The sequence below is a fragment of the Lactuca sativa genome, chromosome 4, assembly GCF_002870075.4.
Source record: "Lactuca sativa cultivar Salinas chromosome 4, Lsat_Salinas_v11, whole genome shotgun sequence".
Classification (NCBI taxonomy): domain Eukaryota; kingdom Viridiplantae; phylum Streptophyta; class Magnoliopsida; order Asterales; family Asteraceae; genus Lactuca; species Lactuca sativa.
The window spans coordinates 9,700,038-9,717,199 of NC_056626.2; the positions used below are offsets into that span (position 1 = coordinate 9,700,038).

The following is a 17,162-nucleotide window of genomic DNA, read 5'->3' on the forward strand; positions in this document are numbered from 1 at the left end:
TGCGACCTGGTGGCTATGTGCCCTAACATGATCCCTTCTGAGAGCAAGAAAATCGAACGATAAATCTGGGGTTTAGTGCCCCCGTATCAAGGAAACGTTCTATCTTCACATCCTGCAACCTTTGACAACGCCAAGGAATTGGCCCACAGGTTGATTGATCATGAAACTCCTTCCACTCCAGCAACAGCAACCACAACTGCCACTGCACCACCCAAATCAACTGACAAAAAGAGGAAGCGTTGGGATCAGAAGAAGGGCAAGAAAACTCAAACCTCCTCCAAAGACCAACAAATCGTGGTTGTCCATGCCGCCACCACTCCTGCTACCCCAGTACCAGCAAAAACCTATGTTGGGAACCTGCCCAAGTGCCCCAAGTGCCCCTTCCATCACAACGGTCCCTGCCGTGAATTGCACTGCACCAACTGCGGCCGGAAGGGCCATACTGTCCGGTTTTGCAGATCCCAACCCAAACCCATTTCTCAGGTATCCGGTTTGGGAGTAAGCTCGGCCTGCTATGGCTGCGGCGAGCCTGGCCATTTCAAGAAAAACTATCTGAAGACCGGGAATACGGGAGGAACAGGATGACTACTCGATATTGGCCACAACGAAGCAGTAGCGGACCCCACCGTAGTCACGGGTACGTTCCTTCTCAACAACTCTTATGCGTGTGTTTTATTCGATAGTGGTGTAGAAAGAAGATTCATAAACCAAAACTTTAAACACTTACTTAAGCAAACCCCCAAACCACTAAAAGAAACATTCGTCATAGAAATGGCTAACGGAAAGACAGAAAGCTCTAACGAAATCTACATAGGTTGCACCCTTGCATTAGATGATCATTCATTCCCAATCGACCTCATACCAGTTTCAATCAAGAGTTTCGATGTCATTGTGGGCATGAACTGATTGAGCCTTCATCATGCAAATATCCTGTGTTTCGACAAAGAAATTCGTTTAAATCTATCAAATAACGGAACTCTGTTAATCTACGGAGACAAACCCGATACAACCCTTCGTATCATCTCAAGTATTCAAGCCCAGAAGTACTTGCGTAAGGAATATTGCGCATTCCTTGCCCACGTCGTCGGCACGAGTCAGAAAATGAAAGATCTAAAAGACATTCCCATGGTATGCGATTTCCCCGACGTCTTTCCAGAAGAACTCCCGGGTTTACCTCCCAAACGTCAGGTTGAGTTCAGAATCGACCTAGTCCCTGGAGCTACCCTTGTAGCTAAATCGCCCTATCGATTAGCGCCTGCAGAGATACAAGAATCGTCCGGTCAACTTAACGAGCTGCTCAGCAAGGGCTTTATAAGACCGAGCTTCTCACCCTGGGGAGCTCCGGTCTTGTTCGTGAAGAAGAAAAACGGATCATTCCGTATGTGCATCGATTATAGGGAGCTCAACAAACTCACGGTCAAAAATCGCTACCCTCTTCCCCGTATAGACGACCTATTCGACCAACTGCAAAGGGCGAGTTACTTTTCCAAGATTGATCTTAGGTCCGTGTATCACCAGTTACGAGTGCTTGAGGAGGATGTTCCGAAAATAGGCTTCCGAACTCGTTACGGACACTACGAGTTCGTAGTGATGCCCTTTGGACTGACTAACGCACCCGCAGTATTTATGGACTTGATGAATAGGGTGTGTCGTCCATACTTAGATCAATTCGTCATCGTCTTTATTGATGACATACTTGTCTACTCTCGGAGTGAGGAAGAACATACAATCATCTACGATGAGTCCTAGAAACCCTACGATCAGAGAAGTTATACGCGAAGTTCTCTAAGTGCTAATTTTGGATCCGAAGAGTCGAATTCTTAGGACACGTGGTTAGCGAGGAAGGAATCCACGTGGACCTATCTAAGATTAGAGTTATCGAGAACTGGTCAGCACCGAAGACGCCTATAGAAATTCGTCAATTTCTAGGCCTCGCTGGCTACTGCCGCATATTCATTCAGAACTTCTCTCGGATTGCGAAACCCCTCACTACATTAACTCAGAAAGGCGTGACATTTGACTGGGGAGAAAAACAGGAGAAGGCATTCCAAACCCTAAAGCGAGCCCTATGCACCGCACCGGTATTGTCCCTTCCCGAAGGGACAGATGATTTCGTGGTGTACTGCGATGCATCAAACCAAGGGCTCGGTTGTGTCCTGATGCTACGAGTTTAGGTCATCGCCTATGCCTCGAGACAACTGAAGACACATGAGATTAACTACACCACGCACGACCTCGAGTTAGGAGCGGTCGTATTCGCCCTAAAGATCTGGAGACATTACCTGTATGGTACGAAGAGCACAATATACACTGACCACAAAAGCCTCCAACACATACTAAACCAGAAGGAGCTCAATATGAGACAACGACAATGGGTCGAACTACTCAATGATTACGACTGCAAGATTCGTTGTCACCCGGGAAAAGCCAATGTAGTAGCAGATGCCCTAAGTAGAAAAGAGTATTCTGGTCGAAGGGTCAAGTTGTTAACAATGACTATCCATTCACACTCACCCCCACAGATTAAGGAGGCTCAGCTCGAAACTCTAAAGACTGAGAATGTGACGGGAGAATCCTTACGTGGAATGGATAAGAACTTGGAGGTCAAGGGTGACGGAGCCTATTATCTCATGGACCGAATCTGGACGTCGCGTCACGATGGTTTCAGAGACTTGGTCATGAAGGAAGCACACAACACTCGATATTCCGTTCACCCAGGTTCGGATAAAATATATATGGATCTCAAAAAGTTATATTGGTGGCCTAACATGAAAGCAGAGATTGCTACCTTCGTGAGTAAATGTCTTACTTGTGCAAAGGTCAAGGTCGAGTGCCAGAAGCCATCAGGTCTTCTTCAATAACCGGAGATACCGGAGTGGAAGTGGGAGCGGATCACTATGGATTTCATAACTAAGCTACCCAAGACAACGGGTGGGCTGGATACCATATGGGTAATCGTCGAAAGATTGACCAAGTCCGCACACTTCCTACCCATCAAAGAAACAGACAAGATGGATAAACTCACAAGAATATACATTAAGGAAATAGTACGGCTGCATGGTGTCCCTAAATCTATTATCTCTGATATAGATAGTAGGTTTACTTCGATATTTTGGCAATCACTGCAAAGCGCCTTAGGGACGAGGCTGGACATGAGTACAGCCTACCATCCGCAGACTGACGGGCAAAGTGAAAAGACTATCCAAACCCTGGAGGACATGCTGCGGGCCTGTGTGATCGACTTTGGTAAGGCATGGGATACCTACTTACCCCTTGTAGATTTTTCTTACAATAACAGTTATCACACGAGCATCGAGGCATCCCCGTTCGAAGCCCTCTACGGCTGGAAGTGCAGATCCCCTCTGTGTTGGGCTGAGGTGGGTGACACTCAGTTAGCGAAAGGACGATTTCCTGACAGCACTCTCACGGGTCCGGAGATCATTCGAGAAACGACCGAGAAGATTGTACAGATTTGCGAACGATTAAAAGCTGCCAGGGATCGACAGAAAAGCTACGCAGACAAACGAAGAAAACTTTTGGAATTCCAGGTGGGAGACCGAGTCCTTTTGAAAGTTTCACCCTGGAAGGGCGCAATACGCTTTGGAAAGCTGAACCCAAGGTACATAGGGCCTTTCGAGATTCTCGCAAGAATTGACCCCGTAGCTTACAAACTCAACCAACCCCGCGAGCTTAGTAACATACATCCTACCTTCCATGTCTCAAACCTGAAGAAATGCCTATCCGACGAGACTCTCGTAATCCCACTCGATGAGATCGAGGTCAAAGAGGGCCTCAACTTCGTGGAAGAGCCTGCCGAGATTATGGACTGAGAAGTCAAACGAACGAAACAAAGCCGCATCCCAATTGTGAAGGTTCGCTGGAACGCCAAACGAGGACCAGAGTTCACTTGGGAGCGCGAGGATCAAAAGAAACTCAAGTATCCCCATCTCTTTGGTTAGTTGTATTGTATAATTCAGCTACCTAAATTCTAAATTTCGGGACGAAATTTCCTCTAACGGGGGAATGATGTGACAACCCAAAATTTATTTCATCGTTGAAACCCACTTTCCGCTAATAAATTTTTTTTATTATTATTATTTCAATAAATTTTTGGGGTTAAACAAATAAAATAATGTTTTATTTTATTTATTGAACTAAATAAAACACGTGTAATATCTTTAATTTTGTTTGGGGAAAATCTAGTTTACAACGTAAGCCGGGTTACGACCGTTTAATCGGGTAAAACTTTAAACCTCGTTTAACATAAGTATCGGGTAGTTGTATACCGGGTACAACACTCAAGCCCTATATAAGGGTGAGTGGACATTCCTTTGGACCTTTTACCACCCTAGACACACTCTCTCTACTCTCTCTCCTCAAGGCCGATTTTCTCCAAAAACCGTAAGTTTCCGCTCCAAATCGTAAGTTCTCTCATCCTAGCTTGTTCTAAAAATCATTGCATGTTGATATGGCATTGAAATCATCTAAGAAGGCCAAGGATAAGGAGTTTACGGCCTAAGAACACTCTTAGGCCGTGAACCCCTAAAAGTGAGCCAAATATGCCTCAAATCTCCTCCTTGGGATTAGAAATTAGCTTAGAACTTAGCCTTGAAGTATTTTAGACATTAAACACCAAGTTTATGGGCTTGAAAGAGGGTTTACATCCCAAGAACATTCTTAGGCCGTAAACTCCCTCAATCCATGCAAATCAAGCCTTAAACCCCATTTTGGCCTTATACCTTCACTTAGAAATTGTTAGGAATGAGCAAAGGACCTCAAAAACGAAGTTTAAGGGCTGTCCAAGAGTTTACTACCGTAAACCATGGGGTTTACAGCCGTAAACTCCCAAGGAGTGGTCCTAGGACCGTAAACTCCAAGGGAGTACCATCCTTTAACCTTAAACACCCCTTAAGCCTCGGATTAAGCCCTAGAACTACCCCTAGTAGTGTATGAACCCTTTAAGCACTCAAACCCACTCCTTCCATGAGTTTACGGCCGTAAACTCATGGAGGAAATGGTCCCTCAGCCGTAAACTCACTCAAGGTGAGTTTTAGAAGAGTAAACTCCATGGTCAGGTCTTATACTCCTTCGTTTCAACCCAATAGCCTCCTAACACTTAACCAAAGCGTTTTCCTTCACATTAGGATGTCTATATGTGTTAAACTAGTGTTTCATCCACTAATTATATGAAAACATGTGCCTTCATATGTCACTAGGTTTATAAAGTGTGTTTAAGTCCTCACTTGACACCAAACACACAACCGAGACTCCTATCCGATCCACTCGCTTCAGGTGAGTTCATACCCCTTAATTAACCTTTTTAAATGTTTTTACATGTTTTAGAGGGGGGGGGGGGATACAAGTAAATGCAACAAGTTCTAGTTCCTGATCATATGTGATTTATAGCTTACAACCAAAAAGGATCTCTCTATACTTTTATCTAATTGTCAATAAAATTGTTTTAAATATTCATCAAACACATTTTCTAAATTATTGTTGTTAAACTATTTTCAAATTGTATTTAAATTACCTTTCTTTTAAAACTATATCGACATCCATATATTTATATAAATAAGACTTGAAGGACTTAGGACCGATAGCTCACCTTATTTCCTGTTCTTGTTTGATTGTGGTCTTAGGGTAGATTGTTATCCGTCCGACTGTCGTTGATTTCTTACTTATATATCATATATATTGTGTTGGATATGAAAGTATTCATCTTATATAATACCTTTGTAAATCAAAGGCATGCGACTCTACACTCTATATAACTATAATAGGTATAGTTAACACTACTGCTTGACACCTCTATCACTAGGATACCCGTTATAACTATTACTATCACGAGTTTAGACACGTTTAAGAGAAACCTCTCTATACTATAACTAAAAGTTACTATACTATAATCCAAGAGAATACACTAATCCAGGATATATCATACTATTCCTCTATACGACACCCTACTACGAAAATACCATGTAACCAGGGCTTCCCGGAAGGAAAACAACAGTACATGTATAGATGTATACAGGACAGACGTTATTACATCCCGACTGTTAAATTACAGTCCGAGCCGACTAGGCCTAGGGATGGCACTACAACACTATACTGCGGATGACCGAGAAGGTTATCGGAACCTCTATAATCACTCAGTTCGGTTACATAAGAAATCTCATCTATATTCAAATTAACACACTAAGAATTAAAGTCAAATCTAATTTCCCGAAGTAAATGAATATATATATATATATATATATATATATATATATATATATATATATATATATATATATATATATATATATATATATAAAAGTTTGCAACACTACTACAGTCAACCAACAATACTTTTACTCATCTACGCTACTTGTATGAAACTTACTACTTTATTTTTAGCACTTATAGTTTCAATGAAAATACTTTTACGTACTCAAAGGATTTAACTTACACATATCTAAATCTGGACAATATAGGATTTTCTGGGGATTTCTACTACTCTCAACATTGATTTCAACTCATATATTAATTATTTTAAACACTTTTATGCAAGAAATGACACTAAAATCTTATGAACTCACCAGCTTTATGCTGATACTCTTTTTCAAAATAACTTGTATTCTCATGTCAAAGATAGACAGGTACTGGTGCAGCTTTTGAGAAGATGGAACATATACAAGATCCATCTTTTATTTTTGTTATACTTTTGGTGTCTATTAACTGTACATGACACGTTTGTATAGATACTGTATGTGACATCCTCTACCCCAGAACGTTTTCCGTCTTTCTCGGTTTTGGGGTGTGACACCAAGAAATAGAGAAACGAAGTCGCTAAAAAGAAAACCGGAAACATGTGTTATCTGAATCTGAACATCAACGTATTGTTCCTCCGGTTACTCCGTTATAGTAAAACAAACAAAATCAAAAACCACTGTGTAATAGAGCAGCAAAATCAAATCGGTATTGGTCTGCACCTAGGTCGATGTCGGGAGAGAGAAGGGAAGCAATTGGAGGCGGTGAGATGTTGAAGATAGATGAGTCTGATATTGAAGAGGTTATGAGGCGGTGGGTTTCTGGGATAATGTAATGAGGAAGAATCGAGATGAGACGGTGGGTTCAACCGGATGAAGTGGGGGCGGTTAATGGAATAAAAACGGTGATAAGAGAGGCGGTGGGAGGATGCGATAACCATGGTATAGAGTAACATGAGGAACAGTACCTGAGATACATGTTCCTCCTGTTACTAAGGATAGGTACTGTTCTTAAGGATTGTCCAATTTTAATATATATATATATATATATATATATATATATATATATATATATATATATATATATATATATATATATATATATATATATATATATATATATATATATAATTTTTTTTTAAATTTTGAACAAGTTATAAAGATGCCACTAATGACTAAATAACTTGTTGGACTACAATTCTCGACAAATAAGTAGTTTATTTTAAACACCAAACGTTTCAGTTAATTGTATTGTTTGATATGTAATCAATTCGACTCAAGGTACGACTCAATCCTAACGCTTAGTAAAGTCATTAGGACAAACCAATAACTGGTTTCTAACTCAAATTGGAATCGGATCGGATATTTTCATAATCCAAAATTGCATTTTTTTTTCACCTCTACCCAAATTAAATAAGACCCATTACCCAATGGCCCACCATTTCGATATATTTATTTGATCAAATAAAGACTGTGCAATATGAGCCCAGATAAGCCCATTTTATCTCGGAAACCCTAGTCCTATAAAAGTTATCCTTTTCCTTTCAAACTCTAGTTCCTGAATCCCACACGAAATCGCCGACGATGCAGATCTTCGTGAAAACCCTAACGGGTAAGACGATCACGTTGGAGGTAGAGTCCTCTGACACGATCGACAATGTGAAAGCAAAGATCCAGGACAAGGAGGGCATCCCACCAGACCAACAACGTCTCATCTTCGCCGGAAAGCAGCTCGAGGACGGCAGAACCCTAGCCGACTACAACATCCAGAAGGAGTCAACTCTTCACCTTGTCCTCCGCCTCCGTGGTGGCGCAAAGAAGCGTAAGAAGAAGACCTACACCAAGCCAAAGAAGATCAAGCACAAGCACAAGAAGGTGAAGTTGAGCGTTTTGCAGTTCTACAAGGTCGATGATTCAGGGAAGGTGCAGCGGTTGAGGAAAGAGTGCCCTAATGCTGAGTGCGGAGCTGGAACGTTTATGGCGAACCATTTCGATAGGCACTACTGTGGTAAGTGTGGACTTACCTATGTTTACCAAAAGGCTTGAGTTTTATTCAATTAGATAAGTATCGATCTTTCTTTTACATGTTATGTATTTCTGTAGTTGATCTGTTTCTAACCTTGATTTTGGAGGTTTGTTTTTGAATTCAGCATCTTGAATGCTTTACATTTTGGGTTATGGATGTGTTCTAAAATTAATAATCTTTGCTGCAGTTAGTAAGATTATTCAAAACTATAATCATCTTTAGTGTAGCTATTAAGATTTTATTCGAAAGGATAATTTGATACGTTAATAATCTGACATGAATACACTAGTTGCTGCTTTTATCTATATGATCCCTCTATAGGATTTCAATGATTATTTTGGCTACTATCTGTTTCGAGATATTGATTATGATTATTAATTGAAGCTGAACACTACTCGCTGTTTTATCTACTTGAATCATGATGATATTTTGATACACTTGTTATTGCTGTTGTCATAAATTTATTATTTTTTTCGTTAAAGTTCACACACTTGAATATTTTTTATTGAAAAATGTTTCCTCTATGAAAATGGGTGCATGCTTTTTTTTATGTGGGTTGTGTATATATTTATGTGTTGGTTTATTACCAAATTCTAAGTTTGTTTGCACCACATATTAAATCATTTTGGTACAAAAATGTTTGGGATGAGATAGCATCTCCAACCCCAAAATAAAACATATATTTTAGTGTTAACATGCTCCAACCAAAAATTAAACCTAACATGAAATAATAGTTAAGGGAGTGTTTGGCTAAGCTTATTTATGATTTATTTTTCGAGCTTATTTTTTATAAGTTCATTTTTTCTAACATATTTTTTAACTTCTGAGCTTATTATGATTTACACTAAGAAAAGAAGCTGCACTCATGCAAAAAAAATAAGTCAGAAAAAATGAGCCATAAATATGGTCGGAAAATAAGCCATAAATAAACTTAGCCAAACAACTCCTAAAGTATTGCTAGTAAAAAAAAGATAAATCGGCTTAAGATTTATTTTTGGTATCTTTTTATCTAATAATAGGGTTTATATAATAATTTCTATAATAGATATTCAGTTATATATAATTTATTTCTTTTAGTTGTATTTCTATAACTATATATTTATGAAACCGAGTAGTAGGAAGATACAGAACATGTTTTTAAAAACCTAATAAATATAAGCGTTGTTTCTGTAAAAAAAATAATATACCTAGTGTATGCACTTTAGTGTTAAATATAAAATGTAATGAATTGTAGAATGTTTAATGTTGCATCACTTTTCATGTCATTATTATCATTCTAGTTAAAACGATAGTGTTAATTGTTAAAGGTTGAAGATCGTTATAGGCCATACTTTTGCACATAAAACAGACATGTCTATAAAATAAATGATTTCGCATGTTTGTTTGGCAACCAAGATATGAAATGACGATAATAGTTGATGGATCAAGGTAACTGTTCATATTGCCACGGTCCATCACAGCCATGGCCACGGGAACCACACTCTATGGCTTCTGGATTGGTAATCAAGACACTGATTGGTAGTCAAGACAAGAAACGGACATGACATGAAACCTAGCATGAAATCAACACGAAATAAACGCGTTTTGGTAAAATGTTTTAACTTGTTTATTTAAACGGGTTGACACGGTATGAAAATTAAATGGGAAAGGTTATGATTGAGAATTTCAATTCAAATATGATTCGAAATTAACCGTTTATTTATAAGTAAGTTTTTTTGATCTCACTAGAAAGATCCAAAACCAATATTATAAGTAAAAGAAAATCATTAGGTTAAGTCATTTTCTAATGTGTAAACGATATTTTTGGCTTATCAAAACTTTATTTTCAATATTTTTATTATTTTGAGTAAATTATACGAATGGTCCTTATAGTTTGGGGTAATTTGCGCGCTTGGTCCCTAATTTATTTTTTTAACTTGGAAGGTCCCTGTTGTTTGTTTTTGTTACGCTTTTGGTCCTTACACTTTGTTTTTGTTATACGCTTGGTTCCTATCTTACCTAAAAAGACTATTTTTTAAATAGAGAAAAATGGTGGGGTGGGTATGGTAAGGTGAGAGGGGTGAGGTTAGGGGTGTGTTTATATAAATAAATTAAAAAATCAATGGCAAAATAGTTTTTTTAGGTAAGACAGGGACCAAACGCGTAACAAAAACAAACAGTAGGAGCCTTCCGAATTAAAAAAATAAGTTAAGGACCAAACATGCAAATTACCCTAAACCATAGAGATCATTCATGTAATTTACTCTATTATTTTTCAAACAACATAGTTTCATCGACCACCCCTCCTCTTCAAGGCCATGTCCTCTGCCTCCCAACTATTATTTTTTCATTTCTAGCAATCCAATGCATACTTTTTCAACATGTTTAGTGTTTTAAATTCACGACGCATTTCAAGGTATATCCCTATTCCCTAACCCGAAACCCAACATGAAATCAACATGAAAATAGACGGGTTGACATGACAAAATATGTTAATTAAACGGGTTGGGTTAGAATCGAGCTCTATCAACCTGTTTATTGTTTTGAAATACATGATACAGACACCGACATATTTGGCGGGTCTATACTAAGCTGTGTTTTTTTATTACTAGGTAGTGGACATGTAAATGAATAATTAGAAAAGGGGTTAATATATCCTTATTTTACAAAATACAATTGTTTTAAAAAGTGTTATGAGAAGATAAGCACTTGTTTTATGTTTAGATAAGCACTTGTTTTAAAAAGTGTTTTGTGAAAATAAAAAAAATAGTTTGATATTGTTTTTAGAACAGTATTTAATATATAAAAAAAAATTGTTACATGTTTATTGTATTAACCCTACAAAAATAGATCACCCTTCATTTTAAACATCATAACTAGTAAAAAGTTAAAAACTGCATAGTAATTAATTCTTTTACACAAATTTACAAACGGATTTTTTTTAATTTGGAAAGGTTATGTCAATAAGTCATTCAGTCAGTGTATGCATAAAATTGTTCCAATGTTGGAGATTTGAGAAACTCAAGATGGGAATGGGTGGTCCATTTAAATGATTCCTTTGTTTTAATGGGCCAAGCTTGACCTGATTAGTCTTGGTCTCCTAAGGATTAGTTTCTATCACTCTATTCTGTCCGGCCACCTGGGGAACCCCATGGCCCATACCATTAGGGCATCAACATATCAAGTGAATTGTTTGGAGATTATTTCTTTTTAAGGGGACAATTGTTAATACGACACGAAACGAAATTGATATGAAATTTAAATCTGAATTTGTTTTATTTTAGGTGTAAAAAACATGATTTTGTATCGTGTCATGCTTGTGTTTAAATTTTTTCAAGAAATTGATACAATTTAACATTTATTTGTCGTGTTTTTCATGCTTATGTATGATTAAATATTAATTAAATAAACTAATTGGTATATTATATAATTTTTGTCGTGTTTGTCGTTTTTAATCGGTTCGTTTGCGTGTTAGTTAAAAAAACACGTCATCAAACAAAAACACGACACGACGACCCGATTTGCCACCCTTATATCTTTCTCTTTGTCTAATTCATTTTTGGGAGCCTATTAGCAAACCACCAATCTCGTTTGCCTCATTCGGTCTTCGATCTCCGGTCTTAATTTGAATATCTGATCATTTTATTCAACATGTCGGTATTCACTGCAATTTTCTGATTTCTCTCTTGCTTGATTGGGTTTTGCTTCTTTTCATTCTACCTCGATCAAAAATTGATCGCTCTTGCTGCTTGCTTTCTCCCTCTCGACCTGCTTGCTTGTGTTCTTCCTCAACAGTCGTCTGTTGCCATCTCCAGGACTGGTCACCTTCATCTTTCAATACCCCTATCAGCCGTTAACGTCACAACAAAATTGAGAACCACCATGGTTAGCTCTAATACCAAGTGTTGGAAATCAGCTTCCCCGGACCCGGAATCACACGCCCTGAACACCTATCAAAACAACAATTTGTACTGACACTAGCAATATTACTTTCAAAAGGAAACTTCTATTAATCTTCTCTTCTAAAAACAATGACTACAACTATTTAAATAACATAAATTCCAACTTCTTTTCGTAAACTGCAAATTTTACCCACTAAAAACTCTAATACCAACATGACTATTTACTCGGTCATTCTCCTAACAAAAGACTAAAATGCCACTGAATGAACATGTGACTTTGACCTGGTTTGGACTAACACCAACAGGTTGATCATGGATGACTCCTTGATAGTGAATGTTATTGTTGATTTGTGTAAGGTTTCTCGTAAAAAAACTAAGAATCTACAAAATAAACATTAGTAAAGCCTTTGACTCTCTTGATTGGACTTACCTTGATGTCGTGATGAGATTCATGGCGTTTGTAGATAAATGGGAGAGGTGCTTCAATGCAGGTTTTACTTATTCCATGGCAGCATGGCTTATGTTTTGATCACGGTTCTCTATTAAACAAGGACTCAGACAAGGTGACCATTTGTTTTTTTTTTGTTTTTTTTTTTTTTCATTCTTGCTTGTAAATGGCTACACATAGATTACGAGGAAGTAATGATGTAAAATATTAATAAAGGGGATCTAATACGAGACTCAAACTAGATTATTTTCCATTTTTTCTTTGCTGGCGATGCTGTAATTCTAGGCGATTGGTCTCAAGAAACTTCATTCAGTTTCATGTCTCTTTCTTGCTTCAAGGCTCAAAAAATCAATTTAGCAAAAAGTAATATCATGAGTATTAATGTTTCTTTGGAGGAATTAACGAGATGCCGAATATTATTGGGTGCGAATCGGCTAATTTTCCTTCTACGCATCTACTTTTTCCGATTGGATGCAATATGTCTAATATGGATGGTTGGAAAACTATTATCGACGGATTTTTTAATAAATTATCCCGATGCAAAGTGAAGTAAGTAATTGATGGAGGTTGATCAACTTAAGCCTAATCAAACAATTCGCTATCTGCTAATTTCTCTGTCGTGTTTATTATGTCTTCTTTAAGTTTAGTATTGTTTTCTAATGATGTACCTCTTTTATACGTTTAGGTATTCGTATTGTTCATTATGATAAATCAATAAGAATTCTATATTATTCAATGAAAATTACAAACCCTAAAATTTTGGCTTTGATAAAGTGTGTTTTAATGCAATCAACGTCGTGATTATCACGTGAATCTTCATATTCACATGATTTTTGGTTCTTTTGATAGCTCCAAATATTACGTTTGTTAGGTTAGAGATGGGCCTAACCATTAAAGTCATTAAAAGTAGCCCTTTTACAACATCCTACGATAGTACGACCAAAGTTATAATTTTTTAGGATGCAAATTTGGTTTGTTTTACCTTTTTATTAGTAAAAAAAGTTATAACTTTTGTTTTGTTAATATCACTCACAATCTTTACTCAATATATATATCAAACATATATTAAACTATCATGTTTTGTCATGTATAACAAACTAGCCTTAAAAGGAACACATGTTATAAGTTTATTACTATGATAACTAAAATAGAATATTAATTCAAAGAGTATCCTACATCGGAATAAGAAATTTTGGGCATGTTTAACAAAACTAGTTACTAGCTGGAAGTTGGAGCTTTTATTTATACAACTTTTATTCAATATATATCAAACATGCATAGATTAAACTATCATGTTTTGTCATGTTTAAGAGGAACACAACACCTTACAAGTTTATTATTATGATTTGACAAGGGTATTTGTAAGCTTTTAAATGCATAAAATTAATCAAAATGATTTTTGTTCTTTCGAACTTAAAAATAAAAAATAAAAAAATAATAATAATAAAAATAAATAAATTCAAAAGCTATGTACCAAATATGTCGTTTATCTGTTGTAGAGTGGGATATGAATTTTTGTTACAAAACGATTTCTTATTCTAACTTATAAATTTTAATAATTACAAAGGGAACTAATATTAAACTATGGAGTAAAATTTCCTCCGTATGGCTTTTTCAGTGGGTGGAATATTTTACACAAGATACTCCATGGACTTATCTAGTTCGACTCTCGTGTGATGAGATCAAGAATCTACATTTTTCTTCGACCTTTATTTTGGATTAAGATCTAATATTATTGTATATTTTTAATAAAATATGTGAAGATATTTCAAGTCAATGAAGAACAAAGAGTGAAATAACAAAAATAATGTCACATTTACCATTTCAAGAAAGGTGCCTGATAGACACCGTTTACTAACAAATAAACCCCTTGTTGTTTTTTCTTTTATTATAAATGCATCGTTGACAAGCAATTGTAATTGAAACTACATTGTTTTGTATATGATCAAGCCAACAGTGCTAGCAATTAATGAGTCCAAGATGACTACATACAAATGTATCTAACAATTTTATTTATTTATGTAATAAAATGTTTTTCTAGTACGAAGTATCTAACAACATTTCAAGTTTTTACTAAAACTTCACATATTTATATATGTATATACAAGTAACAATAATTAACTTTAGTTTGTTTGGCAAAACTAACTGGTAACTGAAAATTAAGAAACAAAGAAACGATAAATTTATTTGTGCAGAAAATTGGTGATGTTACATGCTTCCTACCGGGATAGGTCTGGTGATGAGTTGGGGGAGAGTTGATAGATTTCTTGTAAAAGAGAAGACAAGAAAGATTAAGAGTATTACCATAATGAGTCTTTAGTAATACTCTTTGATGTCTAAGTTAAAATAATGAGATCTTAATATATTACTATATGGGATGAGTTAGAATAGATATATTGTCTTGCATTAGTGAGTTCATCTCCTCCTTTTATAGCCTTGCCAAGATATTTGAGGTAATGTGTGCTTGTACTATTACTAATATTTTATATATAGGGCTTGTTCTATAGTTCTAATATTTTATATATGAGAAATTAAATATTCTTCTACTTTTGTTCCTATAAATCCTTCTACCCAATGAAATGATGACATGTGTCATATTAATGTATCAAAATATCATTAAATGAACATTAAATGATACATATGTTACAATTCAATTGGGTAGAAAGATTTGTAGGAAGAAATAGTAGGAAGATATTTAATTTTTCTTTATATATAGGCTTGTTCTATAGTTGATGAGAGCTTTTCATATAATAATGTTACTTTTAATCCTTGCGCTTGTTTTATGAATTTTGATTTAGTCATGCTATAATTTGATTCTGGTTAGGCGTACTCTCCTTTTCTATCTGTTACATTACCATGTTTGATATATGTTATATTTGATATTCTGTGGATGAGGTCCTCATTGTTCAACAAAAATAGTTATTATTTTAAATGTATAAAATTATATTAAAACCAACAAACTAAAAGCTTCCAAGGAAAAATTAAAAGTAATTTTTGGGTTAAGAGATTTTTATTTAAAATAAAAGCTAAAAGATCTTACTGTCAAATAGTTTTATTTTTTCTGATTTTTTCACTAAACCTAAAAACTTAAACCTCTCAAAAGTTCTAACGAACATGTCTTATATATATGCTAACAACAAATTAAAATATTGTTACACTTATTAAGAAACGATATATATTTTTTATGGAAGCTAACAAAATAAATAAGAGGTGGGATTACTTAACGTATATTAAGAAACGATATATATATATATATATATATATATATATATATATATATATATATATATATATATATATATATATATATATATATATATATATATATATATATATATATATTATGGAAGCTAACAAAATAAATAAAAGGTGGGATTACATAACATATGTTTGACTTACATACAGAAAAATGTATGTTTTGAACTAATAAAATTGGTAGTGATTGTAGGCACACCATTCCCCCACATTTAGGTCGGTAGAGTGGAACTTTATAATTAGAAAGAAGCAAAGGCAAAGGGCAAAGGCAAAGGTGGGAATATTGATTTGGACAAATGCTAATTGGTAGGAAACCTCAACACAACACACCATTATTTAAGTATGTGGGGTGGGTGTAAATTACAAACCAATTAAGGCCCCACATCCCACCATTTATGCTATACCTTCTAATTAATCTCTTTTTTATGTGAATTTTAATAATGTCAATTGTCATTTTAATCCAATCGGCAAAGCTACCTCATAGTCCACTTTGTTGCCCAAACGTCTTTTTAACTTTTTTTTTTGTTTTCATTATTCGTCTTTATCTTGACTATAAGTATGTTAATACTTAATATTTCATTCAAAGCATAGTGTAATAAAAACAGCTCGCGTTAAATAAAAAATTATACCGCTATCTTGACTAAATATGTTTGTAATAAAAATAATGGGCGTTAAATAAAATAGAAAAAACATTATAAATGGTCCCTATGGATTCCTAAAATCTGAAGTTTAGTCCCCGTGGTTTAAAAACGTCATAGATGGTCCCTATGCTTTCAAAACTTTTGATGATTGGTCCTTATTGTTAACCCCGTTAAGTTTTGTCTGTTAACTAAAGGGCATTTTCGTCATTTCACTACCACAGGGACCATTTATGATGTTTTTTTATATTTCTTTTGAAAAAAATAAAAAAATTAAATATTAATATTTAATTTATAGAAGTTCTCTCTCTCTCTCTCTCACACACACACACACACACACACACACACACACACACCAGCCAAGCACCACCCACCTGATTGCTCTCATATTCCATTTCTCCTTCTCACCTTCTTTTTCATGTTCGATCAAGAAAACTCCATCGGAGGTGGAGCTGTTTTTCGGCCACCAAGACAGCAACCCAAATACCACCGGTTGCTGCCCACACATTCGCTACCATCCTCCTTCCATTGTTGTTCTGGAAAAACAAGAGAAAAAACAGTCGGGTTAAACCGACCATCACCCTCTCAACCCACCACCTGCCTCCCTCGTTGTCACGAAACACCACCATCTACTGTATTTTTTCGGTCTTGGAGCTGTATTTTTTC

General features: G+C 35.8%; 1 protein-coding gene across 1 annotated transcript; it reads left to right on the forward strand.

Moving 5' to 3' along the window:
- Positions 1 to 7,749: 7,749 nt before the first annotated feature.
- Positions 7,750 to 8,426, forward strand: LOC111910645 (ubiquitin-40S ribosomal protein S27a). Its single transcript, XM_023906474.2, has one exon. It carries the CDS (start codon positions 7,833 to 7,835, stop codon positions 8,292 to 8,294), a length of 462 nt encoding a protein of 153 aa, XP_023762242.1. The 5' UTR covers positions 7,750 to 7,832; the 3' UTR covers positions 8,295 to 8,426.
- Positions 8,427 to 17,162: the final 8,736 nt, after the last annotated feature.